At 44.8% G+C, this 27,345-nt stretch overlaps 1 protein-coding gene across 4 annotated transcripts in view; it reads right to left on the bottom strand.

Annotated features, from left to right (window-relative positions):
* The window catches only part of EML6 (EMAP like 6), a 242,075-nt gene that overhangs the window by 28,018 nt on the left and 186,712 nt on the right, over positions 1-27,345 (bottom strand). For 3 of the 4 annotated variants that reach the window (XM_036262729.1, XM_036262728.1, XM_036262727.1), the window contains exons 24-27: positions 25,211-25,299; positions 20,404-20,580; positions 11,244-11,445; positions 11,005-11,146 (exon numbers count right to left, since the gene is read on the bottom strand). In XM_036262729.1, the coding sequence (XP_036118622.1) occupies positions 11,005-11,146; positions 11,244-11,445; positions 20,404-20,580; positions 25,211-25,299 (610 nt within the window). The remainder of the gene's footprint in view (positions 1-11,004; positions 11,147-11,243; positions 11,446-20,403; positions 20,581-25,210; positions 25,300-27,345) is intronic. The other variant, XM_036262726.1, reaches the window with a different exon arrangement.

Raw genomic sequence — 27,345 nt, 5'->3', positions numbered from 1 at the left:
AATGATCTGTTCTATAGACATAATTAGTTTGCTTCAAACAATACAGAAAATCAAGACATTTGAATAAAAAAAATAATTTATGATGGCAGCATTAAATTCCCTTTAAAAAAATCAATGAAGTATTCAACTTTTGGTGAAGTTACTTAGCTCAACAATGGGCCTTAAAAATGATTCCTTTTTAGCATCACAGATCTCGTAGCTTCGGCTCTCCCACCCTGTCAAAGACCAGGAAACTCTGTCTCCCACCTGTTCAGAGCAGCTGAGTGCAGAACGCCCACCGAACCAGGGCGAGGGGAAGGAGCATTCAACCGAGAGAGCAACCTTCTGGAGGAGCAGGGACACTCCTTGCCGTGTCCGCCCTGAGCTTCGCTTACGCACAACATATATGCGACTGCAGGTCTCTGTGCTAAGTCCTGGCTATTTAAGGTCACTCTGTCATCACAAATGGGATCGAAATGCCGAATTAGAGGTTCCTCCCCATTTATTGGAGCAAGCGCCAAGGTAAGATGTAGTGGTTTTGACAGGCCCCAGACTGGTAAATTCAGTAGCACCTGCTAGCAAGAAGGCCAGTTCATAGTAACTCTAACAATACACGCTCCCAAAGCAGCTACTGACCAGTGGCGACAGGGGCCTCTGTCAGGCCTGCGGAGCCAGCTGATATCACCCTGGAGGGGCGCATTATCTGCTTCCTCATGTTCACTGAGCCTCACACAAGCTTGAAATGTGAATTTACTGATTAAATAAGCTTTAAAAAGAAAACTGGGGCAGTTCTCCCAGCAGATTGCTCTCCCTAAACATAGGATAAACGTTCAGAAACAAAACAAGAAACTGGGATTACCTACAGAGGGTGGTTTGTTTCAATTCAGGAACAGCTATCTAAACCTTTCCCATATTTTTAAACTTTGCCACCTATGAGAACGTAGTTTCATTGTGAATCTGCCGACAAAGAAGCTTTGTATGTAAAAACAGGTGTGGTGGCTACAATAATACAGAATTTTCTTTTCAGTTCTGTTGACCTCCGGTTACTTAAATAAATTTAAACCAAATAAACATTTTAATTTCTAATGGACAGATGGTATGAAGATTAAAAAATCATTTTTTTTTTTTTATCCTCACCCAAGGACATTTTTCCATTTTTTGTTCAGATAGAGTGGGAGCGAGAGAGAGGAAGAGAGAGAGAGAGAGAGAGACATCGATGTGAAAGGGACACATCGAGTGGCTGCCACGCACACGACTGACCAGAGCCGGGGACAAACTGCAACTGAGGTTCGCGCCCTTAGTAGGAACCGAACCCGGGTCTCTCAGGACCGCAGGCCGATGCTTTAACCACTGAGCCAAACCGGCCAGTGCTAAAAAATCATTTTTTTAAATTGATTTTTTTTAGAGAGAGAGAGAGGGAGGGAGAGATAGAAACATAGACTGGCTGCCTCCTGCACTCCTCCACTGGGGATCGAGCCCGAAACCTGGCCATGTGTCCTGACCGGAATCGAACCAGGACCTCTCCGTCCATGGGATGATGCTCAATCCACTAAGCCACACCAGCTGGGTGATTAAAAAGTCATTTAACCAAGAGCAGTCCATGGCCAGTTGGGACATCACTGGATTCAACACCAGGTCACTCAGTTTCCCACAAAGAGATCACCTAAAGATGCTAACAAAATGAAGAAAAGTTGTTGACAAAAGAATGGATTTGTAGACCATTTTGAGGACAGATCAATTTATTTCAATATTAGGAGAAGCAGGCCAAGTAAATCCACCCACTCATCTACTCATTCAAGAAAAAGTTGTTTACTGTGTGTCAGACACTGTTGGGCTCGTGGTGGAACCATGACAGACAGTGCTGACCCTCCAGGAACTGACTCTCATACAAGTTTGCAACCCACGGGGCCTGTAAATGCTTGATGCTATGGACCCATAAATGAATGAACCAGTATTAAACCTTTCCCATATTTTTAATGGGACCAGTGTAGGATTAAACCTTAAGGATTAAAGAAGGCTATTAATTCGAGGGTTGAAGCAAAATCAACAACAAAACAAATAAAGTCCCCTCAACATTTCTTTATAAACCCATGGTGTGCAGCTTTCTTTATAGGACTTTCTTTTGGCTGAAGTACATACATCTGTACAAATTGATTCAGAGAAGATATGAGGTAGTAGGAGAAGATAAATTTTAAGGCCTTCCTGATTCAGCTATAAACATAGTTTAACAAAAAGTCTGAAAAACCCTAGTGCTGACGTAGAATTTTGAGGTCATTTAGTGTGAGAACCTGTGAATTTACACATGGGGGGCTCTCTGGGTATCTGGGAAATCAAAGCTGCCTGAGGCAATGCTGCCGGCTCCTGCCTTACGTAAGTATATCTGGGCTTTCCATATACTCTATAATTAAATAAACATTACAATGTCTAACTTCTGTATTGTCATCCTTCCATTATTCACATCCCTGTCCTATTGTGACGACCAAGCAGGTTGGTGTCAGAGTGAGGTTAATGCCAAGGACCTTGTCCAGATAAACACTGGATAGCTACTGAGATTTCAGGTGTAAGAGCAAATCCAAGGGAGCTGAGTTGTGCTTTGACTCTCAGTGAGCTAGCACTTTTTGTAAACATCAGAGAGTCAGAACTAAAAAAAAAGACGAGGAGGACCAAAGATGTCAAAGGTTTCAGATGTTGGAAAGGTAGTGGCAATAATAACAATGGTGACATTAAACTCTGCCACTAACTAACCTTTGCTTTAAAAAATGGCCAAGATGGAGACAGATTTCAAATAAAAATAATTGTAAGATTGTCTACTTTAAAATATGTGCACTAAATATTTCCCTTTATAGTCAGTTGGACCTTATAACTTTGTTATTTAGGAGAAAAAGAGAAAACAATATTCAGAAGACAGAAATTTAAAAAATGATTTCTAATTGCATTCGGGACCCCTTTTTGGAAAGCAAACAGTATTTCATTAAGACAAAGCTTAATTTCTAGAAATTTCTTTTTAGAAAATGAGTGTGTACATATTACACAGCCTGGTAAAACAGCTGAAAATCTGGACTAAATATATACAAAATAAATTGATGACTAAAACCACATATATCATAATTTCTAAGGCAAACTACATTAAACTTGTACTCAGGCAATGCATTTAAGGGTTAAAATATAACTTTTCTACTTCAGACTTTTTTTAAGAGAAAGACACCTTCCCTGGCTGAGATGAGCAGGTGAGGCCAGCAGCAAGCCCGAGGCCCTTCGGGGGCAAGACGAGAACACTCTGCTCCGCTCAGCGCGGGGGTCTGAGCTGTGGCCATAGGTTAGATGGTTTCTGCAGGGAGAAGATCGGGGGCGGGTAGGGTTTGAACCTCTCCTTCTTTTAGTAAAAGGTAGAAACGGCAAAAATAAGTAAATTCATGTTTTGAAGATGGTGGAGCAACACGAAGGGTTGGACCCCGCATCCTTTTGTGTGTCCCCGGAGAGACGGCCAGAAGCTGCCAGCCTGCGGCTTGGTAGCGAGAGGCCTCGGAACAGTGCAGGCTGCTGGCCCGGTGCATCGAGAGAACAACCTCTGAGCTGTCACCTCCGCTGGGGAAATAGAAGGTAGTGAATGTCTACATGCCGATTTCCATACAAATAGCTCAGTTTGTATTAATTTTGTATTTTGTCAGGTTTCAACTAACTATATCAAATAAAAAACGCAGTGATTACTCTTCCCCGTGTAGAAGGTTAGAATAAGCAGTTTGTTGAGGAGGAGATGGGGACCAAGTGGCAAGCAGTAGATATTTCAGAATAAGTTACAATCCATGGCCCCATCAGGTCCAGCTAGAAAAATGAATGGGTGGTGAGCTCATTTGGATTTTAATAAAGACCACAGTCCACACTTGGAGATATTATTAGATCTATCTATAAATTATTTTTAAAATGCCTTGTGACTCACCTCTGTGGTGATCATGCAGTTACCCCAGAATGTAAAACTGGAGCTGCACGATAATTTGATCCATATAAAAGACTCAGACATTGGCGCTAAACATATCTGTTGGTATAAAATTCCAATTTGCTTTTTTTTAAATGTAAAAATAAAAACCTCTGGAGATGAGCCAGAGATGTTTAAACATTATTTTAAAAAATATCTGGGACTATCAACATGTAATGTGAATATACAACTTCAATTACAAAAGTCAGACTTTTTAGTTTACCAGTGTCTTTTATCACGTGATGCTCGTGGTACCCACCGTAGTGGGAGGTGCTGGCCCCTCAGGACGGTCCCACTTACACCAGGCAACGTTTTAAACGTCTCCAATGGTTCTGACCTTGATCTGGCTGGTTACTGGCGTCTTTAATCGACTGTATAACTGTGGTAATACTAGATTAAAAAATACCTGTATATATCCAAAGGCGTTTACAAATTACAGTAATTACTGTTTGACATTAAAATGGCCTGAGGTTCTTTTCTGTGATAATAACACCTGTTCTCACAAGGAGAAAAAATTCAAGGCGAATGAGCTGGCTGTTTTCCTCGTGCCCTCCCACAGCGCCTCTCCCCCTTCTTCCCTGCGCCACCGGGGTCGCCCTTCGGCTTCCAGGGGTTCAGCTCCAGAGCACTGGGTGCAAGGAGATGCCCTTTGTTCTCCCGATACCTGCTCGCTGGGACTCAGGCTGGTCACCTTCGACTCTCCCTCAGGTCTCAGCTCTCATAAGGGAGCCACTCTGACAGCTGTTCTCCACATCTGGCAACAGCTTCCTCCCCTTGCCCCTGTAGGCCCAGGTGTGGTACTGGCTTCAGCCGCTGCTGTCCCGAAGGTGCGGCCCCATCCCTGCTGTTTCCCTTCTCTTTGCTCAAACCTTTATTCCTAGTTTTCGTGAAGCTCTCCCCAAACTACTTCCTTCCCAGAGTCTCTCTCTTTTTCTTGCTGGGGCCACACCTGACAAGGTGAGTTTAGGCCAAACTTGAAAGACATGAGGTGATCACTTTCACTGTCTACCAAGTTTATGAAATTCTGTCCAAGATACTAGCTGTCCTATACTTTTGTATTATTTGAAGCCAGTGTTAGGGAACTTGAGCCAAGAATCAAAACCAGGAAGAAAGAGAAAGGTTTCTGAAGTTTGAGACGACACTACCCAATATAATCATCAGAAACACAACATGCAACCTGGTACGTCGAAGAGAGCAAAACGCAGAGCACAAAAACTCCTGTTAAAACAAGGCCGCCGAAGGAGTTACATTTAAACATCAACGTAACCTCACGACCTTAAAAAAAAGGAGTATTTTGCTTTCTATTTTGGGTCTACAATAATTTAAGCAACCTCTGGTGGTTATGGGGACAAGCCATGTGCACTCCACAGAGACCGGAACCCACGCTTGGGACAGGAAAGCCGCAGACACGTGTGGGCCTCTCTTCAAAAAACAAGGACAATTTCAGAGACGTATGCGGGTATCACAACAAAGCCACATACACCAACCCAAAGACAGGGCTGTAAAAACTCAACAGTGACCACGTAAACAATACAATGAAACAATGACAGCAACAAGCCATTCGTTATAATCAGTTGAACCTTAAAAAGTTATACTATTACTTCAAGGAACAAATAATATAAACTATGCTTTAAAAAGGAATATATCTCAATAGGAATCAACTCATGCTCAGTTTATCATAAAAAAATGAGGCTAGGAATGAAAAATGACTTCTTGATTCTAAAAAATAAAATCCTATTTAAAAAATTGATATACCTTCCCTCTTCTTGAGAATTCAACTGGTTATCAGTCTGAGATATAAAAAAAATGTTTCCTTCCAAGTTGACGCTATGAAATGCTAAATCTTGGGCCAGAGGATAAAACATACAAACGGGATTTAGAACGACCTGAGCATAGGCTTCCTGGGAGCTGTCCCGGAAAGTCGGCCTCCTCCCCCCATCTTGCTGTGTGCCCTGGTCTTGGTCACCTGGGCAGCAGCCAGGCTCGGAGCCAGAGTCTCTCTGAGTCCAGGAGGGTGAGAGGACAGAAATGCTTCCGTGGGGATGACAAAGTCCCTGGTGCCTGGCAGAATCCTCGCTCCACAGGGCTCTGCTCCCGCCCCAGTAGGAGTTTGGAAGACTTGGGAAGCTGGTCCTCTAAGAAGACATTTGTGTTTTCACTTCCGTACGTGTCTGTATCTTTTGTCATAACAACAAACAAAACCTTTACATCCTCTGACTGCTGGCATCTTCCAACATTCACAGCACTGTCCAGTTGTGCGAAAGACGCACCTGGTGAGGACCAGGACCCCTGATGGTCCTGTGCAGCTGAGGGTGATAGGGCATGGACGTGACCACTGTACACTGTCTCGCTCTCCCTTCTGCCGGGTGCTGGCTTAGAACACTACCTCCTCTGTCCTCTTGTCCCCCTGTCTATGGGGCGTGTCACGTTGGCTAACATTATCCGCAGCCTCAGGGCTATGAGGAGCTTCATCTGGACCTGGGTGAGAAGACTTTACGACTCCCCAAGACGCTGGGTGTGGGGCTGGCTGCAGGAACTGGGTGAGACTCGGAGATGTCTCTCTCTGGGGAGAGGATAACTGCATTTTCAATCATATGTGGGACGGTTTAATTTGGGGCATTTGAAATGTGTGTATGTGACAAGAAAAGGGTGGAGTATAGTCAACATTTGCTGTTTCAGGTCCGTCCAGAAATCAATCACTCTAATTGTAGCCCTGGATTTTTACTTCTGGTGGAGGTGACTACACTGCTAGTCTATGGGTGGCATGCGACTATTTACGAATTGTCAAAGGTGCCTGGCCAGTGTGGCTCAGTGGTTGAGCATCGACCCATGCACCAAGAGGTCACCGGTTCAATTCCCTGTCAGGGCACATGCCCAGGTTGTGGGCCCAACCCCCAGTGGGGGACATGCAGGAGGGGGCCAGTGTTCTTTCTCATCTATGTTTCTATCTCTCTCTCTCAAATCAATAAAGAAAAAAAAATCTTAAAAAAAAAGAATTCCCAGGTCATAGAGACTGACTTAAGGGGGGTCATGTGACCCACTAGAGCCAACAGCACAGCATAAGGCATTTGTGGAGACTTGTGAATTAGAGGCAGTTTTTCCTGCTGGTTTCGAACCGTGGAGACTGTCAGGTCCAGGTTCTGCAGCTGTTTTCCTACGTGACAAATGGCAATAGCCCAGAGGAACTGCGATGTGGAGAGAGAACAGAGCCCTGGCATACGGTTTGTGTTCCCATATCAAGCAACACCTACATCGCCGTTTCCCTGGATGTTCAGGTGTGTGAGCCAATGGCTTCCTTTTGCTCAGACCAGTTTGGATTGAGTAACCCCTTTGAAACTAAAATGCCTACCTTATAAATGAAAAAAAGATACATAAGCAAGATGCGACCTTGGTAACGTATTGAAAGAAACTTTATAATGTTATAGGCAACTTGAGTAATTTGGTACTGAACAAACTTTAGGCATTGCTCCCTTGATGATTTTCAGAACTATTTTCACCAAAGTCAGAAGGTAGGATTTTGGTACCATTCCTTGTGCTGTGATGATGGTAAGCATTTCGCACCTCAAATTGCTCTGAAACACTACACTTTCCCCCTTCCTGTTTATTTCTTTTCTCAAAGGAACCCCCAGACATTTGCAGTATTTATGAAATCATAAATTTAAGTATGCAGATGGACAAAGCGGCCATTACAGTAGGAGAAAACACGGTAAAGCAGGGAATGAGGTCAAAGGTTGAGAGCAAGGGGGAGTGCCAGGTTTGGAGGTGGGACCCCGAGAGGCGGAGGACAGGCTCTCTGGACCGCATCGGGTCGGCTGGGAGGCAGCAGAGCCTGTGGGCAGCCCTAGATGAGGTCTAGATGAGGTCTGAAAGCATGAATGCTCAGAACCGGAAAGATGCCGGTGACTCCTCGCACGTGCCACACAGCAGCTGAGCAGCTGGATGCCAAGGGCTCGCTCACCCAGGGCTGGGATGGGCGGGGTCACCGAGGCGTTAGTGCGAAGTTGAAGTGGGTGACCAGGACACTCGATAAACACCTGGAAGCCGTGACAGGCTGGTGGGATCGCCCAGTACTCTTTCCAGAGCAATCAACACACTTCTCTCAGCTTTCCAGCTTCTCAAAAAGATTGGACCTGGGGTGGGGATGACTTCTGAAGAATAAAAACTCACAATGTGTCAGAAGTTGTACAAAGAAGCACACTCTAAAGCCTCACAGCTATTTTAAAATCAAACAATGAAGTCGAATTTGAAACAATCTATGACTGTTAGATTTGTGGAATTAAGAACTGAGTTGCTTAAAAAAAAAGATTGATGCATAATATGCACCTGCCTGCAAGGCACTGTCTGCAGCAGGACAGACGCACACTCCTCTTGTTTCCAAGGTGACAGGGCCTAACGGCTCTAAAGCGGGTAGGACGGCGGGACGCTGGTCGAGGCGAAAGAGCTCCTGGCACTGAGAGGGTGCTCCAGGCTCATGGTCCTCGTCTCCGTCTCCCATCAGTCTCATGGGTACGTGTCTTGGCACAGTGTTTGGGGAAGGCGCCCGGGCAGAGGCAGGTACCTGCAGCTATACAGCTAAAGGGAAGGTCAGCGAGAGCCTCTGCCTCTCCAATCAGCAGGGCTCGAAGAAGTCCACGGGAGCAGTGTGACAGCCCCCGGGTATTCCCAGGGACAGCCTGGGGACAGCCTGGGTGCTGCCTGGCCCCAGGCTCCTGCTCTTGGAGGCCCCAGCATTTGTCTCTGCCTCTGTCTCAGGCCTGGGCTCTGGAGTCCACGGAACCCGTCTTGTACCCTAGATGAGGTCTCAGGTGAGCTGCCTGCTGACTTCTTGTGAGGAGTCCTCCCTGCCCAAGGGCTCCCGCCCCACCTTCCCTCTCTCACCAAATTCTCCGAAGGCCCTGCATTGCCCGGCACCCATTGTCTCCCCTGCAGTTCAGAGCTGCCTACGGTCCTGTCTCTGAGGTTCAAGCTCCCCTAAAAAGCGACTGGTGGAGACTGCGTGCTCAGTTCTGGTTAGGACTTTGCCCCACAGAGGCTGCTAACTCACACACGTTTGGGGCTCCTTCTCCGCTGCCCCTTCCTGCTCTGGCCCCTTTGCTCCCAGCATGCTGTGCGCCTGGCACCCTGCTCTCTGGTTTCAGCCCCTGTGGGAACTGATGCTGTTCTACGTTTTCTAGGACATTGCTACATACAGAAAAGGCTTGATTACTCCTCCAGGCCCTGTATTAATCTTAACATTGTTTTCTTCACTACACCCTGGTCTGAATTATGTTTTAAAATGCCAGTAAAGTACCAAAACAACTCCTCCTCTATCTCATAATAGTATGAACCATTTTTTTTCTTTTTGTTTTAAAATGAAGCCAATCCTGTGTATGCTATGAACAAGTTCCCATTCCAGCACACTGAAGAAAATGAGGCAGCCTCAACATTCTGGATTTTAAGATAGAAAAGTCTTCCCAGGGTCGTCTGTACCTTCACCTCGTCCACCTCCTTCTACATTGAGCAGGTGTGAGATTTTTACAGACTTTCCCGAAGTCGCCAAGCCCGAGAAAGGTTCAGATGAACCTCACGTTAGGTTAGAAATCAGCAGTAGAGTTTGGAATGAGGAATTTGGTTAGATTTCTACATCTTAGCGGCCAGTCTAAATCACAGCATGAGAAAGCACTAGTTGTGGAAATCAGCCACAAACAACCTTGGTATAATAGCCAAGCCAACTCATTACATAATGCTATGTGAAACTGGAAAGGTTGGGTAATTTTCTTCCAAAAGAGTGTTTACTTTATGCCAAATGTTCTTTAGAGCAGATTATTTAAGTAGAAGGCTTATTCACAGACATATGTGCGTATGTTTTTTTTTTCTTGATTCTTAGAATTAGGTCCTTTACATTTATTTCCTCTTTATTACTTAAAAAACCACATTGCAAACAAAATAAACTGTAACTTACATACTGTTGCAGAAAAATCTTTGTAATTTTTGAAATCAGAAGAACTCTAAACCTTTATAGTAACAGCTAACAAAGACGCTAGGGAAGAAGGAGCGTTTTCCACGCCAGATTCAGGCTTCTTGCCTGTCGCGCACCCACCACTCGTCCAGTGTATTTTAACGCGGGCACTGGACTGAAGCAGGAGGGGAAATGACCTTTATGTCCTTGTATCTGAAGTCCCACCTCACAGTAGAAGGTGCTGGATCAGATGTGTTAAGCAGATGTTACCAGGCAGAGAGCCGTGCTGAATGCAAGAGACAGCCTGAGTCTCATCTAACTGCACATCGCGGGACCAGGGTCCTGAGACCCCTGAACCCGCCAGCATGAAGAGCCCACGGAGAATCCTTTAACATCTTTGAGGTCCATGACATTCTCTTTAGATGGTAAAAGTTTTTATTCAATATTGGTCCTCCCTGCTATGAATATGGTAAATTAAGTAATAGTAGTAATATGAGCTTTTTTTTTTTTTTTTTTTTTTTAACAAATGTTAAGGTATTTAACAATTTCTCTTATTGGCTACCGTAGTAATTTATCACAGCACATCAGAAAGGCCTAAAATGATACCAGCAACTTTCCTTCTACTCAGAGGATCCTGGACAACAACATTAAATAGGCCTGGAAGTGCCCACACCTGGATGGATGCGGGCAGGTGCAGACACAGTGAGGGAAGGCGCACCCAGTGCATGGAGGGTTCTCTGTCACCCCACAAATATTCCCTCGTGACCTCAGAAGCCTGCCCTCCCTGCTGCCTGTCCGGTCAGCATGCTGCCCTGGCAGCCATCACATCCGGGACAGCCTTTGCCTATCCTGACATCCTCTCTGGGCCAGGGAAGCCCAGTCCAACCAAATCTCATGTCCATTCAAGTCATTCCATAAACAACTTTGGCAAAGCATGACCCACCCTTTGCCATATATCGAGGGCTGTAGACAACTTTCCCCAAATTAAACCTGTGCACAGGCGAAGACTGTGCATACGCACAAGACTAGCTCCAGTAGCAACTTTGCGGGCAAAGAAAATGCACTGTGGTTTAAGTGCGTTTCTTGTCATCAGGTGTAATAAATGCAAACAAACCTGGCGACACCATACCTTTCTTCCACGGAGACTTCCTTCGTCTGCTGGTGTGGCTTGGTGCCCTCCATTTCCCTGATGCTCACAGCATAGATCTTGGTGGTGTAGTCGATGGCCTTTTCTCGAGCGACGTCACTGTCGTAGCCTCAAACAACAGAAAGAGGTGGGGAGCGGAGGTGGTCTGTGGGGGCTCGGGGGGACGGGAAGGAAGGTGCAGCGGGTGCGTGGTGGTTGGGACTCACCTCCGTCCTCTTCTGCGTCAGTGTCTGACTCCTCGCTGTCCACCAGCTTGCTCTCCTGGGTCCCCACGAACTCCCTGGTCCAGATCATCAAGGCTGTGTCGGCGCCACCGACCGTGAGCAGCACAGAGTCGTTGTGCAGCCATCTCACGTTGGTGACGTGCGCGCTGTGCCCCACGTACTTCTTGAACCTCGCGTGCTGGCCCTGCGAAGCCAGAAACGGGCGGTGACCCATCTGGGCCTCACTCCTCCTGTCTCTGGGTTACTGCATCCACGTTATTCTCTAGAGTGGCTTCTCCTGGACATGAATGGAACATTTACATAGCAATTCCCTTACACTTCTCTAGACTGCACGCTCCCTGAGGCGGGGAACAGGTCTCTTTTTCACCCCCAGTACATTACCTGGCTCATTGTAGGCCCTCAATAAATAGCTCGTAAGGGGACAAGTTCACTGTTAGACTACAGAAGCTATTTCTGGGAGTGTAAGGAAGTCTCTAAGAAGCTTGTTTTTGCCCTGGCTGGTTTGGCTCAGCAGTTAGAGCATCGGCCTGCAGTCCAGAGAGACCCGGGTTCGGTTTCCGATAAGGGCACGTACCTCGGTTGCAGTTTGTCCCCACCCGGTTGGGGTCGTGTGGGTGGCAACCAGTCGATGTGCCTCTCTCACATCGATGTTTCTCTCTTTCTCTCTTCTTCCCTCTCTCCCTCCCGCTGTACCTGAAGTAAACGCAAAAAAAAAAAAAAAAATGTCCTTGAGGATAAAAAAAAGAAGCTTGTTTTTGCTTCTCTCAAATATCAAACGTGCATTCTCCACAGGTCTGTCGTGTAAACTGATTGTGAGTCTGGCTGACATCTGAGATCGGGAGTGTCTTCCAGTCACCCCCACCGCGCTTTCTGTACCAAAGCCCAGACGATGACAGAACAGCAGGGTGCTTCTTACAATCCTTAAGTAAGATTCGAAACACAACAGTTCCTGCCATGGACACTGGAAACAATCTCCAACACTAGAAACACTCAACTGATTTAAAAACAAAGTAAGCTGCTTTTCAACTAACACAATCAAGTCAACAGAACTCGGTTGATTAGCAATTTCCATGAGCTCTCCAGAGGGGCACGCTCAGGCCAAGACACCTATGCCCAGGCGGGCAAGGACAGTGACCGTGGGTGGGGCTCCCTCGGGCACCCTGGGGGCAGCCCTGCAGAGGTGGGGTATTTATGCAGCTGGCTTTGGGCACCAGCTTCCATTTCTGGCTCATGAGCCACAGTCTGGCAAAAACAGCTCTGGCGGGAGCCCTGTGAAAAGGGAGAGTTTCCTCATCCTCTTGGCGACTCCCAGGGAGTACCTCGCACAGGGTGGGGAGCTGCATGCATTCCCTGAAGTCACGAGAGGGCCCTCAGTGTCCTGGAGGGAAGCTTTATTCAATCATCGACAAGAGGCTCCCAGAGGGTTTGGACTGGTGCGCCGGGGAACCCGAAACCGCGACAAACAGGCGGCAGGAGACAGCTGCAGGAGAGTGTGTGACTTTAAAACCTTCTTGGTCGGCTCCCTCTGGATCCGCCGACCCCTGCGGGTCCGCAGAGTGGAGCCCCCGCTCCTCAGCAGAGTGCTGAGTCTAGAAAGATGAGGCAGGCAAGCAGGTAGGCAGCGCTTCCAGGAAGCCCTCCGGAGCCATGGCCTGCTAATACGAGAGCAGAGTGAGGGTTTCCACTGGAACCCACTGTGACCGCGTGCGATCCAGAACGCACGGGCAGGGGACAGTCATGGTGGCTGCAGCCATGTGTCCTGCTGGAAGCAAGAACCAGCCCATTATGCAAGCTGGTTTCTTGAGAGGAGGAGAAAGTAAATGAGTTTGAAAAATGCCTCTCCATACTCTCGCTTATATGAAGGGTTTCTAGACAGGGTGGGGAAAAAGAATCCAAAAAGAAAGGTTCAGGGGGGAAAATATCCCAAGGTGATGAGATCTTTGCCGAGGGAAAGAAAGGGACGCAGAGGAGGAAGAAAAGGGGGAATTTCTGAGTCAGTTCCAGCAAAGGGTGATTCAAGATTCTCGGAACAGGAAGCAAGGGCTCCGCTCCACGGAACAATGAGGGGTTCACAGCGGGGAGAAGGCTCCAGGGAAGCAGCTGCTCGCCAGGAGGAAGAGGCTGGCGGGGTGTTTGGTGGTTCCTGGTGGTTCTCAGGGCCCACGCAAGGGTCCTCCTGACGGTCTGGCGCAGGAGCAGACGCCCTGTCCTTCTGCATCATGCCAAACCTGCATTTCCAAAACTGTCCTCTTCCACTGAGTGCCCAAAGAATGGAGAATCTGAAATATGTCCCCAAAGTGCTGGTTGTTAACTGTTGTTGTTGGTTTTTTTTTTAATTAATTAATTTTTAAATCCTCACCTGAGGATATTTTTCCATTGATTTTTAGATAGAGGAGGAGGGAAGGAAGGAGGAAGGGAGTGGGGAGAGAAGGAGAAAGGAGAGGAGAGAAGAGGGAGGGGGAGAGAGAGAGAGACATCAGACATGAGAGAGACACATCCATTGGTTGCCTTCTGCATGACCACCAGGGCCGGGGATCGGACCTGCGACCCAGGTATGTGCCCTTGACCAGGAATCTAACTCCAGACTCTTTGGGCTCCAGGGCTGTTAACTGTTTCTAGGTGAGGAATTCCTGAGAATATGATGAAGCTGTGTTCCCTCTCTGTCCCCTCTCCCAACATTCACAACATTTCACACACCGTGTTTCTGTATGAGAAAGCTTCCTCTTTGAAGAACCATTCTCTCTCTCTCTTTTTTCCATGAGCGCGCTCTCTCTCTCTCTCTAATTCTCTTAAGCCTTTGACATTATGAGAAAGAAACATAAGAACCTAAGGCTGGGTTTTAAAAATGTAAATGACATGGTGATATATATTTTTTATCCTTAAGTTTGCTTTATTACACTTTTCTAATGGAGAATATGAAGCCATTAAATTAGTGATGATTTTTCAGTTGTGTACAGGAGAAAAGAAATACACAAATGAAAAAATTCAACAAAGGGTCATCAATATACAAGTTCTAGATATTATACTCTAAATTATAGCAAATTTCTAGATGAACTAGAGTATAGGTAACATCTTCAGGGATGGCAAAATCCACAATAGCTTTAAAGAAAGGTGAGAATTTAAAAACTGATATAGCCCTGGCCAGCCGGTTTGGCTCAATGGTTAGATTGTCGGCTCACGGACAAATGAGTTGCAGGTTCAATTCCAGTCAAGGGCACGTATCTCGGTTGTGGTTCGTCCCTGGCCTTGGTAGGGTCATGTGGGAGGCAGCCAGTTGATGTGACTCTATCACATCGATGTTACTGTTTCTCTCTCTCTCTCCCTCCCTCCCACTCTCTCTGATGATAAATAGAAAAATATCCTCGGGTGAAGAATTTTAAAAAAAGGTATAATAATAATTACAGTAAAAACTAAAAGTTTGGGATACTTCCCATATGGTAAGCATTATTCTAAATGTTTTAAGTATTAACTCGTATAATGACATAGCATCCAATTAGAGGAAGATTTGTTCCCACCTTACAAAGGACCCAACTCTGTCAAAGAGATGCTAAGAAACTCCTCTTAGGTCAAACAGTTAATAAATACCAGAGCCAGCACCTGAACCGGGTGGTTTGGCTTCATAATGGAGGACATGGTGACATTCTAGCCTCACCAGTCTGGTGGAGGGCACAGCTTTGGGAAAGAAGGGGGACCACGGAAAGCAATCAGCTACATAGATGGTGTCAAAGGACAGGACTGCACGTGGCTCCACGTACTGGAAACACAGGTGGGCTCAGGTGAAGGAGTTTACCTTGTAGAAGCTGGAAGTAACGTGACTGTCAGGGGACGAATGACCTCGCTGCAAAGATTTTAAACCATAAGCCCTGGCCGGTTTGGCCCAGCAGTTAGAGCATTGGCTCTCGGACGGAAAAGCTGCAGGTTCAATTCCCGATCAAGGGCACGTACCTTGGTTGTGGGTTCAATCGCCGGCCCCAGTTGGGGTCGTGCGAGAGGCAACCAATCGATGCCTCCCTCTCCCTCTCCCTCTCCCTCTCCCCCTCCCTCCCCCTTCCCCTCCCCCTCCCCCCTCTCTCTCCCTCCCACTCTAGCTAAAAAAAAAAAAAAATCAATGAAAAAATATCCTTGGGTGAGGATTAAAAAAAAAAGATTTTAAACCATGAAACTGGCTGTATATAAGGACCCATGATTGTCATGGAAAGAGAAGTTCCTGGAAGAGATGCCTAGTAACTCACAGGAAGGGAGAACAAGGAAAAGGGCCAAGAAGAAGACATGGCCTTAGAGTCTAACAAATGGAACTTGAATTTTGGACACAGAGAGAGCTGTGTGGTGATAAGATCTCATAGGTATCACCAGGACGTGAAGACATGGGGCTCAGTGCTAGAATACTGCAACGGGACGCTGTCTTAGTCTGGCTGGGCTGCCACAACAAAATCGGACATGCTTGGAGGCGTAAACAACAGAAATTTATTTCTCACAGTTCTGGAAGCTAGGACGTCTAAGCTCAGGGTGCCAACCAACTTGGTTCCTGGTGAGAGCTCTCTTCCCGGCTTAGGGACACCACCTTCTCACTGTGGGCTCCGTGGCCTTTCCTGGGTGTTTTTGTGCACGGAGACAGAGAACGTGCTCTTTGATATTGCTTACAAAGGCACCAATCCCATAGGATCTGGGCCACACCCTATGACTTCATTTAGTCTTCATTATTTTCATAAAGGCCCTGTTCTCAAATACAGTCACGTTGGGAGTTAGGGCTTCAACGCATGGATTTTGATGGGGACACAGTCCATCACAGGTGGTGAACTCTGTCTAACACACTCAGAGCAGGGGAGGAGTGTACCCAGACAGCTGGAAATATCCATCAGGTTGGGTCCATGTTATTTGGAAGGAAAAGTGTGCCAGAAAAAGAGAGGAGAAAGAGAAGTGATCCTATCAAAGGAGTTTATATTGGCCAGTGGTATTCGAATGCTTTTAAATTACGACACTATTTCTTCAACCAAAGTAGAACTCAAGATTAAAAAGATAAACAATCCAATTTAAAAGAGTGGACGAGCCCTGGCCAGTTTGGCTCAGTGGTTAGAGCATCAGCCTGCGGTCCCGAGAGACCCGGGTTCGGTTCCCGCTAAGGGCATGTACCTCGGTTGCAGTTTGTCCCCGGCCCTGATTGATCGTGTGGGTGGCAGCCACTCGATGTGTCCCTTCACATCGATGTTTCTCTCTCTCTCTCTCCCTCCTACTCTATCTGAACAAAAAATGTCCTCGGGTGAGGATAAAAAAAAAAAGAAAAAGAAAACAGTGGACAAAAGATTTGTACGAACTCTTCACAAATGGTCAATAAGCAAATGAAAAGCCCTCAGCATCATTCGTCGTCAGGGAAATGTAAGGACAGACATGATGAGTTCACACCACCTGCTCCCAGGGCCGCTACGTTTCACAGGTCCGACCACATGGAGTGTTGGCAGCTAGAACGCTCTTACATTTTTGGTGGGAATGGAAATGGAAAAAGGTCTGGCAGTTTCTGAAAAAATTAAACATGCATTTTCTCCTATGACCCAGAAATTCTGCTTCTATGTATTTACTTAAGAGAAAGAGAACATATGCTTACAAAGATTTGTCCATAAACATTTATAGCAGCTTTATTATAACCAAGCACTGGAATAAACAGGTGTCCATCAATAACCTTGTGGATAAACAAACCGTTGTATCCATATCATGGAATTCCACTCAGCCATAAAAAGTAACAGACTATTATTACCTACAACAACATGCAGAACTCTCAGAAAGTCATCTGAGTGGAAGAAGCCAGACACAAAACAGCACCTAGTTGATTATTCCATTTATATGTTCTGGAACAGGTAACACTCATCTATGATGAAAAACACTGGACTATTTTTTTTTTCATCTGAGTTAAAGTGGGGGCAGAGATTGACCTGGAAGGAGCATGAGTAAACTTCCTGGGCTGATGATAACATTTTATATCTTGATGGGTGTTTGGATTATGTAGGTGTGTTTGTCAAAGTTCATCAAAAGGAACCTTAACACTTGTGCATTTCAATAGTGTATAAATTTTACTTTAAAAATACCGTGAATGAATGTTGACCTCTAGGCCATGATATGCACATTGACTCATTTAGGGGTGAGTGTCCTGATGACTAGTTTACGCTGACTTGTAGCCTCTAGGTGGTGGGGTTCTAGGACTTCACTATACCATTCTTTCGTCTTAACTGCATGCTTAAAATTGTTTCTTACAAACTGTTGTAAAAATTCTTACACAGAAGATCAACGTATGAAATACAAAACAGAGTGACTCTAGTTGAAGCGGCGGGGGGCAGACCCCTCCTGTTGGGCCCTACTTTGTGTCTGGGGTGGTCCCAGAGGAAGCTCCCTAGAACTCTGGGCATCTGAGGAACACAGGGTGACAGCACTAAGACAGCACACCTGGTCAGGCCGGGGATGTGGGTGAGGAATTCAGGACCAACGATGAATCCAGCCCAGGAGCACGATGCAAGAGCATGATGGGGATTTCAGCTACCTGGAGACAGGCCCAAACCTTAGTCTGCTAATACCAGGTCATGCCTAACTCGTCCTGCTTGCAATTTCATTTGAGAAAATGTGGAAGTAGCAAGGAAAACTGCTATGTAAAAACTGAATTCTGATCAAATAGGAGGAGCTGGTAAGTGACAGTGGAGTGATGGTTACCGGGAGAAGGCCACCAGCTGGCTTTGAAAGTTAGGATAAACAATGAAAGGAACACTGGATGTCACCAGAAGTGAACCTTAGAAAAGGCTCCCAGAAAGTATCCTCTAACCAGATAGTAACAAATGAAAGCGGAGAGAGGCAGACCTGCAGATACCAAGGAGCCGTGGAGGAAACAGGTGTGTTCAGGTAAGTGTGCAGATGGCAGGACGAGTGAACAACCACAGATGAATACAAAGTCTTGCACAGACAACTCTGAAATAGTTTCAGAAGGTTAAGTAAAAAGCTAAGAACATTGAAAAGGATTTTCTATATATAGGGCTAAAAGAAAAATAGAGAAACCTTAGGAACACTTCTTAGATCAGATGGCTTAATATGAACACAAAGCAGACTTACTGCCTCTATTAAAGAGAATGCTCGAAAGGGCAAAACAGAGCTCATGTGCTTGAGTACAGGTGCCTTCCAATGTGACCACAGAAAGAAAGCCAGTAATACCCGACGAGTTTAGAAACCAGGAGAGACGACATCAAACATAAAAAGGTTCCTGTATCTAACAGGAAAAACAAGTAGACTCTGGCAAATATTGATTCATGAGTTGATGCAATCCCTGGAAAATTCTAGGGTGAATTATTACACAGAAGGTCTACACAAGCTCTTGGAAAAGAAAGTAATGATTATTAGGCAGCTCACTGTGAACTAACCCCATGTTTTTTATTGGTTGGTTTGTTGGAAGGAAAGATTAGGAGTATCAGAGACAGAATCAATCTGGCTTTTTTTAATTTTTTTATTTTTTTTTCTTTGTTGATTTTAGAGAGAGAGGAGGGGAGAGGTAGAGAGAGATAGAAACATTGATGAGCGAGAACATCGACTGGCTGCCTCCTTCATGCCCTGCACTGGGGATTTGGCCCACAAACTGGACATGTTCCCTGATCGGAAATCAAACTGGTGACCTCTTGGTGCATGGGTCAACACTCAACCACTAAACCACACCAGCCGGGCTCGATGTGGTTTTTGCAAGATATGTGCCAAGTCTTTAACGCTGTCTTGTCGGACTCCAGAGGAAATGTGAGGACCATAACCAGAGAGATGTAAACGTCTGTTACTGACTGCAGAACTATAATTAAATGTGTGCATGCATAACAGAATGTCAGACTGAATGGGAGCTCCTGGTGGTAGTGTTCGGTTGTTTTAGTCCATAGTTTTTCTTTCCATGACTTAGAACTCACACTTGTGAAATCAGAGGATGACACGATGCTGGAAGGGAAAGTACATACTTTGAAAAGTATTTAGAAGATGTTGACATGTGAGAAGAATGAGATAAAATAAACAAGATAAGTCTTATTCAGTATAAATACAAAGTTCTGTCCTCAGAGTTGAGAAAGTCAGTTGTATAGCCCTGGCCGATTTGGCTCAGTGGTTAGAGCGTCAGCCTGTGGACCAAAGAGTCGTGGGTTCGATTCTGGTCAAGGGCACATACCTCGGTTGCAGTTCATCCCTGGCCCTGGTTGGGATCGTGCAGGAGGCAATCAGTCGATGTGTCTCTCTCACGTTTATGTTTGTCTCTCTCTCTCTCGCTCCCTCTGACTCTATCTGAAGATAAATGGAAAAATATATCCTCAGGTGAGGATAAAAAAAAAAGTCAGTTGTATATGATGGGGGATATAACCTGAACACTTTTGGCAATGACATCTACAATTCAATTGTGCAGTGTGGGAGCCAAGAACTGATGCCATTTTAGTTTAATTTAAAACAAATATAAAATCAAGACAAGAAGATAAAAGTCCCACTGTACCCTTAGCCGGTCAGATAACATCTGAAGCACCAAATTCAGTCTTAGATGAGACAGTTTGAATGGAATAAAACAAGGTGTGCTTAGAGGGAGGGGCAGTGCAAACCATGTCAAACGGGGAAACCATGTCAAACTGGAGATGGTTAGGCTGGAGAGAATGAGACACCAGCGAGGCAAACACAGTCCTCCTACGTATGAGGCTGTTAGAGGACTGGAGTTCATCAATGATGATTCTGAAGGCAGACAGGCTGAAAAGAACAATTTCAGCTCCATATAGAACAAAAACATTGTAACAATCAGAGCTATTTAAAAACAGATTGGACTGCTTTGTGAGGAAGTGAGTTCTTCATCTTGGGAAGTATAGTAGCGCATGTTAGAAAGACACAGTCCAAGAGTTTCTAAAGAAAATTCTTCCTCTGCGGTTCATGAGGTGTCAGATTTGATGACCAGTGAAGGTCTTTCAGGGAGAAATTCTATGCCAAAGACTGACTCAAATTAGTAAACATAACATCAAGAAGGTTTTTAGACAGCACAAGTAACGACAGCACCGTAGATAACATTACTGATTGCTATGCTTTCAATATTTAAAAATCCACTTAGATACAATAGATATTGGGTTACTAATAAGACTGCACAAGTATATATAATAAACATGAACATTACCTTGACAGGATATGAAAAAAGCTTGACGAAACCGAAATCATCCCCAGTGGCCAAGAGGGAGCAGTCTTTGGTGAGGCTGGCAGCGTTGACGTCGGTCACATCGCTGTGTGCGGACCAGATCCCCTCGCAGGTGGGCCCCAGGACACAGGTCCATGTGTCCCACCCTATCTTCTCAATCTTAAAAGAAGGAGAGAAAAGTAATATGTTTTTGCACAACCCAAGATCTTTTGTTTTATTTCAAAGGAACAATCTGAGGCTGAGCTAGTGCTAAATGAGGACTGAGCATCAGGCATCTGTGTGGGGCCGAGGTGCATGGTTTGAGACACGTTTCAAAGTGGTATATGCACTGTCTTTGTAAGCCACACTGCAGTACCATAGCCACTCAGTCTTCTCTAGATCAGACGAACATTTTGGAAATGTGGAAACCTGACAATAACGTTGTTTAGTTCTTACCTTGATATTTGTTATTGTATAAGCCATACGCGAGCTCAGGGTTTCTCAGGGTCAGCACTATTGATATTTAGGCTGCACAGTTCTTTGTCATCAGGGGTGATCCTGTGCAGGGAATGTTTGGCAGAACCCCTGTCCTCTACCCACTGGATGCCGGTAGCACCCCCTCTGCATGTTGTTCCCAGACACCCCAAATGTCCCTGGGGCATTTGCTCCCAACTGAAACCACTGAGCACATTGATCAATGAGACTGATTATTCAGCAAACTATTTTAAAAAGTTACGAGACAGAAGTAGTTTTTGTTTTGTTTTTTAATTAAAGGAATACTTCTTTGGAGGAAGAAAAATAATAAGATTCTGTAGCTAGCTTAACATTCCTCATGCTCTAGAGAGACCAGCTTAAAAATCTGAAGAGCTGTTCATATCACCATGAATATACATCTTATCCTTAAAACTGTGTTGTCTGAAATTCATGGACAGAAGATTTTCAATTTTTATACGTTAAATCCTGATAAAATCGAGGCTTTTCTTTCCTTTTAAAACAAAAACAACAATACACAATTATGACAACTCTGTGTATTACACTTTCCTAGAGGAGCTCATCTCATTTGCTCTCTCATTCAAGACGGGTTACAACAGAACGAGTAGGGCGACGATTCGATTCTACATCATTTTGTCTCAGGTCCCTTTAGCTAAGCACATTAGTGACTGTGAGAGCAGTCTGTGTTTCTTCTGGACACACACAGACCTGGAACCGAAACCTGCACTGCCCTGGGCGCCTTGGGCAGAGCCGCAGGCTGAGGGCAGGTGGCTCCCCTGCAATGACCTGTTTTCTGCGGGGCAGGGGAGCCACCTCAGCTCTACGATGCCCTAATTTGACCTTCGCAGGGAGACGAGCAGGAACCCTCCCTGGCCACTGGCTCCCTCCCAGGTTTCAGATTCTATTTCCCTGCTCACTTCAGCACCGCGGCCCTGGTGGCTCCTCTCCTGGGCTCGTTATCTGGGCAGGAAAGGGAGTGAGTGGGCTTGCTCGCCATGCAGTCACCCCCACAGAGCGCCCTTGGTCAGGTCTGGGCGCTGTACTCTCAGGGGAAGCCAATGTTAATTTGTTGGAAGCGACATTTAAAACAGAACACTGAGAATGATCCCTCTAACCCACAGAACCCAAAAGGGGTCAATAAACTTGTTAGAACCCTTGAGCTTGGATGGAGGAGAGTCCTCAAGGGCCCTTTTCCTTAGCACCTGGCCTCAGGCAGATGTGCCATTGTTTTCTCAGTCACCATTTCCAGGAGGCAGTGCTGGAAGCCCACAGGGAGGTCAGTCACCTAAGTCACCCCGCACTCAGGAGGCCGGAGGGATTCGAGGTCCAGAGACTTGGCCTCCGAGCACAGCGCTGCTTAAGGGCACCCTCTGCACCCAGTGCATTTAAATGGACATTTTGATATTTGTCATATTAAACATTTTGCTGGATAAGCTTTGTATTAATTTCATCGTGGCTGTTTCTTAAAAAATAAAAATTTTTTTAAAAGGAAAATTTCCAAATCTCTCATACTCCGTTGAAAGGCCTGACAGTACTGGTGACACAGACGAGGGGGTGTCTCTTGGGTGCTCCTGGCACCAGCAGTACCAGGGAGGCCAGACTGAGCGACGTCAGCAGGAGGACGCCCCGGCCAACAGCACTGGAGATCCATCCGCCTCTGGAATAACAGATGTGCCTCAAAAGTGACAAGGAACGAGAGTGGCTCAGTTGGTGGGCCAGCCCATGCACCAAAAGATCGCAGGTTTGATTTACAGGTTCGATCCCTGGTTGGGGTGCATAAGCGAGGCAACTGATTAATATTTCTCGCTCACATCGATGTTTCTCTTTCTCCCCCTCTCCCTTCTTCTCTCTCTCTCTAAAATCAATAAAAACATATCCTTGGGTGAGGATTAAAAAATAATAAAAATAATAATAATGAACTCTTCAGAGCCAGAGCCTGGCATTTCGGAAAGCCTTATAACACTAATTTCCCTCTCACGTGTATTATTTTATGTACTAATTGCTCTTCTACTTCAAGTTGCTCCCCCTGCCCCTCATCATTTGGTTAAACTACAGTTTAGTTTAGTGTACTTATTTGGGGCACTACAACAGGATGAGAAAATACATGAAGTGACGTCAAAATGATGCTTAAACACAGAGAAGAAATCCAGGTATGGTCAGAGAGCCCTCTTGACCGGGATCACAACCCTACTGTCCTCCCCCTCTCCTGTAATCTCTATTTCCCTACATGACAATGATGACTCAAGGCCACTGTGGAAATTAAAACAGGCGTATGATGTGCCTGGCACATTGAAGAGATGTTCAGTGAATGAATGACATAATTAAATATATCCCTCATGCCCTGGCCGGTTTGGCTCAGCGGTTGGAGCGTCGGCCTGCGGACCAGAGAGTCCTGGGTTAGATTCCTGCTAGGGGCACGTACCAAAAAAAAAAATCCCTCACTCAGGCTAGATGTTTCTCCATATAGGACAACACAAAGGGATCTTGAGAGCATCATGCTGAGTGAAATAAGTCATACAAAAAAGGACAAGAACCAGATGAGTTCACTTATATGTGAGATACAAAGTAAAAAGAAACGAATGAACAAAACAAAACAAACTCACAGACATAGACAACAGCGTGATGGTTACCAGAGGGGAAAAGGGGTGATGGGGGATGAAGAGGGTTAAGGGGAGCAAATATATGATGACACAGGGAGACTAGACTTGGGGCGGTGAACACACAATGCAATTTACAGATGATGTAGTACAGAATTGTGTTCCTGAAACCTGCATGTTATTACCTAATGTCACCCCAATATATTTATTATTTATAAAAGTTAAAATGAGGACTGCTCAGAGATAAATACATTGGAATTGGGGGTGTGAGACCCACTGATCCATAAACAATTCTCATTAATATAATGCTATCGCGTATAACAGCCTGCGTTTCCTAAGCACTGCACATCAACTTCCTTCAGAAACGATGAAAACACTGTGAATGTGCATGTGTCCAAACGCCCCTGGAAGCCCCGTACAACACTGGGGCCGTTTCTATTCCTGGCAAACTGAACCGAGAGGCAGGTGCTTCTCCTCAGTAGTGTACTTTTACCCACTTTTCCTTAAAGGAAGCAATGTTTCCTTTTCTTTCATCAGTTTACATTGCAGATGAATGAGTTATATTGTCTCGCGGGACTAATAGGGTGTTCTTAGAACTCCATCAGGCAATGACCTTTGAGCATCAGGGCCATTATAGGGAAGCACTGTGTGGCTGAGCTTTCGGGAAGGAGGTAGGTCGTGGACTCAAAAATTTCATCTAGGTGTTGATTTCAACAGTTAAAAAGTATGTATGGCTAAGGGCATGAGGAAAACAAGGGAAAAAAGAAAGTCTGATAAATTAGAATGGTCAGGTCGTGGACAGTTTTTGCTTTGAAAGATCATTTGTCTTTTATTGTTGCAGAAAATACTGCTTATTAATACAAATAGTAAACATAGAGAAAGTATGTTTCAAAAATTTATGTTTATAAGAAGCTTTGCACAAGACATATTGAATGGAATGAAAGAACATGTAGCATCTAAATTGTGAGCTTAGTCATTGTCATCAGGCACAGAAAAATTAGGCAGAACAAGAACTGCACACTGCTACATCAGTGGTATAGTAAACCCAGACATTCTCAGAAAGCAGAAAACCAGATTAAGCAACCAGATGTACGAAACAATCAAACTTAAAGGTACACTAAATGTAACCCACATTAGTAGATAATAATTGATAGATTTTTTTTTTTATCCTTACCCGAGGACATTTTTCCATTTTTTGTTCAGATAGAGTGGGAAGGAAAGAGAGGAAGGGAGAGAGAGAGAAACATCGATGTGAAAGAGACACATCGAGTGGTTGCCACCCGCACAGCCAATCAGGGCTGGGGACAAACTGCAACCAAGGTACGTGCCCTTAGCGGGAACCGAACCCGGGTCTCTCTGGACCACAGGCTGACGCTCTAACCGCTGAGCCACACTGGCCAGGGCAATAATTGATAGATTTTATTAAAAACATAACCCAGCCCGGCCAGTGTAGCTCAGTGGTTGAGCATCGACCTATGCACCAAGAGGTCGCCGGTTCCATTTCTGGTGGCACATGCCCAAGTTGTGGGCCAAATCCCCAGTGGGGGGCGTGCAGGAGGCAGCCAGTCGATGTTTCTCTCTCACATTGATGTTTCTCTCTCTCTCCCCCTTCCTCTCTCTAAAACCCATGGATGAGTGAACAAGAATTGATAGGTGTTTTTTTAAATGCACATATTAAATCTTCATGACACATTCTTTAAAGCTCTGTGCGTGACCGTTACCTCTGCAGGTCTTATTGTATGCCGTTTGCCTCGTGGAGCTTCGAAAAAGAGTTGTTCTTTGGCACCCGAATTAACTTGCAACAATTTTCCTGTTACGATAGAATGAAGTAGAGAGACAATTAAACTATGCATTTATTTTTTATTATAAAGTGTCTACAACTACTTTGATCCATTTTAGCCAGAGTTTCATAAATTGCATAAACACATGGTGAATTATGCAGAAGTACCTGTAAAGGCAATTCTGTGGCATGGTACAAATCCCAAAGCTATGATTTTTTTGATTATGGATCTCATAAAATCTGACCTTGAACGTCTTTCAAGAATAAAAGCATCACATTTGCTATGCTTTACTCTGTCGCACTGTAACTAGCTATTTCTCCCAACTCTGACAAAATTTATATTTTTTCCCCCTTCCCCCGTTGCCTCCTGACAGAGGTGTAGCACAAGCAGACTGCTTGGGCAAGAGTTATGACATCAGAAGTGAGAATCCCGCTGCAAACATTCCCGTTTACTCAGGTCCACATTCTAGATGTGCCCTTTAAAGTTTAGAAAACAGGAAGATAAGGACACATAAAACTATAAATGCCCATTCCCCTCCACTCTCCCACCTTCTTGAAAATTTGTAGAGAAATCCAAGCCTTTCCCAAAACAAAGTGTTGACCAAACACAGTCTTTCAGTGTGATGTAAAATTAGAATCTTGGGTTCACTTTGATTAATGCTGAAAAAGATAAGATTTCCCAATTCTCCTCCAATCACAGCAATAATCCTTTATGGCTTGAAATTTAAATGACTCAAAAGATATACTTTCTAGTATTTTTTCAGCATTTTTTAAATTATGAAAACTTGTAAGCACATGTGAAAGTAAGAATACTATGAAGGACCCCTGTGTGCCCAATGTCCTTCAACAGTTATCAGCACGTGGCCAACCCTACTTCCTGAACCCCTGCTCACTCCCTCATCCAGATTATTTTCAAGTAAATGTCAGACATCTTAATATTTCATCTGTAAATAATTTAGTGTGTGTCCACACACACACACACACACATACACACACACAATTTCACCCCTCTCTGTTTTTTCCATAACTGTTCATACCTAGCAGTTTTGAATGTCCTTCTTGGAAAAATAATATGAAAATAAGAACTCTGTGGAGTTTATATCATGTTCTTTAATGGTTAAAAGTGGACACCACCTAGGTCTGAAATCTAGCTTGACTAACCTTCAGAATTGTAGGTCTATTTCTAAGTGACTAATTAAAAACAAGGTTTTACCCTGCCTGGTGTGGCTCAGTTGGTTGGAGCATTGTCCTGTACACCAAAAAGTGGTGGATTCGATTCCCCATCAGGGCACATACCTGGTTTGCGGGGTTTGGGGCATGTGTGGGAGGCAACTGACTGATGTTTATCTCTCTCTCTCTTCCTCCTCCCTTCTTTTTCCTAAAAATCAATTAATTGTTTTAAATGACAAAAATAATAAAACAAGATTTTCTTATTCCATAACTGAAAACCTTGATCATTAGTAATTTGCTGAGTGATGACTTGGTATTGAGGGAGTTCTGCCTTGGCTGTGGGGAGCAAGTGAACTTGAAAATGTTTCCACTAAAGTGGGTACATTTTCCTGACCCTTTGGCTGAATATACATACACAAATGAGAAAAGAAAGGGGAATTAAATTACCTTTGGCTATTTAGCATTATACGAAAATGAGTAACCTTCAATGTCCTTCAATATTTTCTCAATGAACTAAATAACTGCAAATACATTTTAGGATTCTGAAAAGCAATTGCAAATAACAAAGGATATGGAAAAGGATTAAAGGATTCAATAAAAACATTCTTTGACTATGGCTAATTTTAGAAGATTTTTGGCCACAAGATACTAACAGAACTCAAAGGATTCTAATTCTCGGATAATCCTAACAACTCAGTTTACACCACAGTTTCAAAGATCATACTTAGAAAAACAAACCAAAGACCTTTAAAATAGCTCAGTGCAGCCCTTGATGATTGCAAGAATACTAGAGCGTCTAAGCACAGGAGAGCAGAACCAGACATGCTTCGCAGAACTGCAGACCTGTGGGGGCCGACCTACCACTGTCCCTTCCCTGAGAACTGCCCTCCACATGACCCCTGGCAC

Source organism: Molossus molossus, unplaced genomic scaffold, assembly GCF_014108415.1.
Source record: "Molossus molossus isolate mMolMol1 unplaced genomic scaffold, mMolMol1.p scaffold_m16_p_15, whole genome shotgun sequence".
In the NCBI taxonomy this organism is placed as follows: Eukaryota; Metazoa; Chordata; class Mammalia; order Chiroptera; family Molossidae; genus Molossus; species Molossus molossus.
The sequence above is the reverse complement of the archived record's forward strand: the minus strand, read 5'-3'. Positions and strand labels throughout refer to the sequence as shown.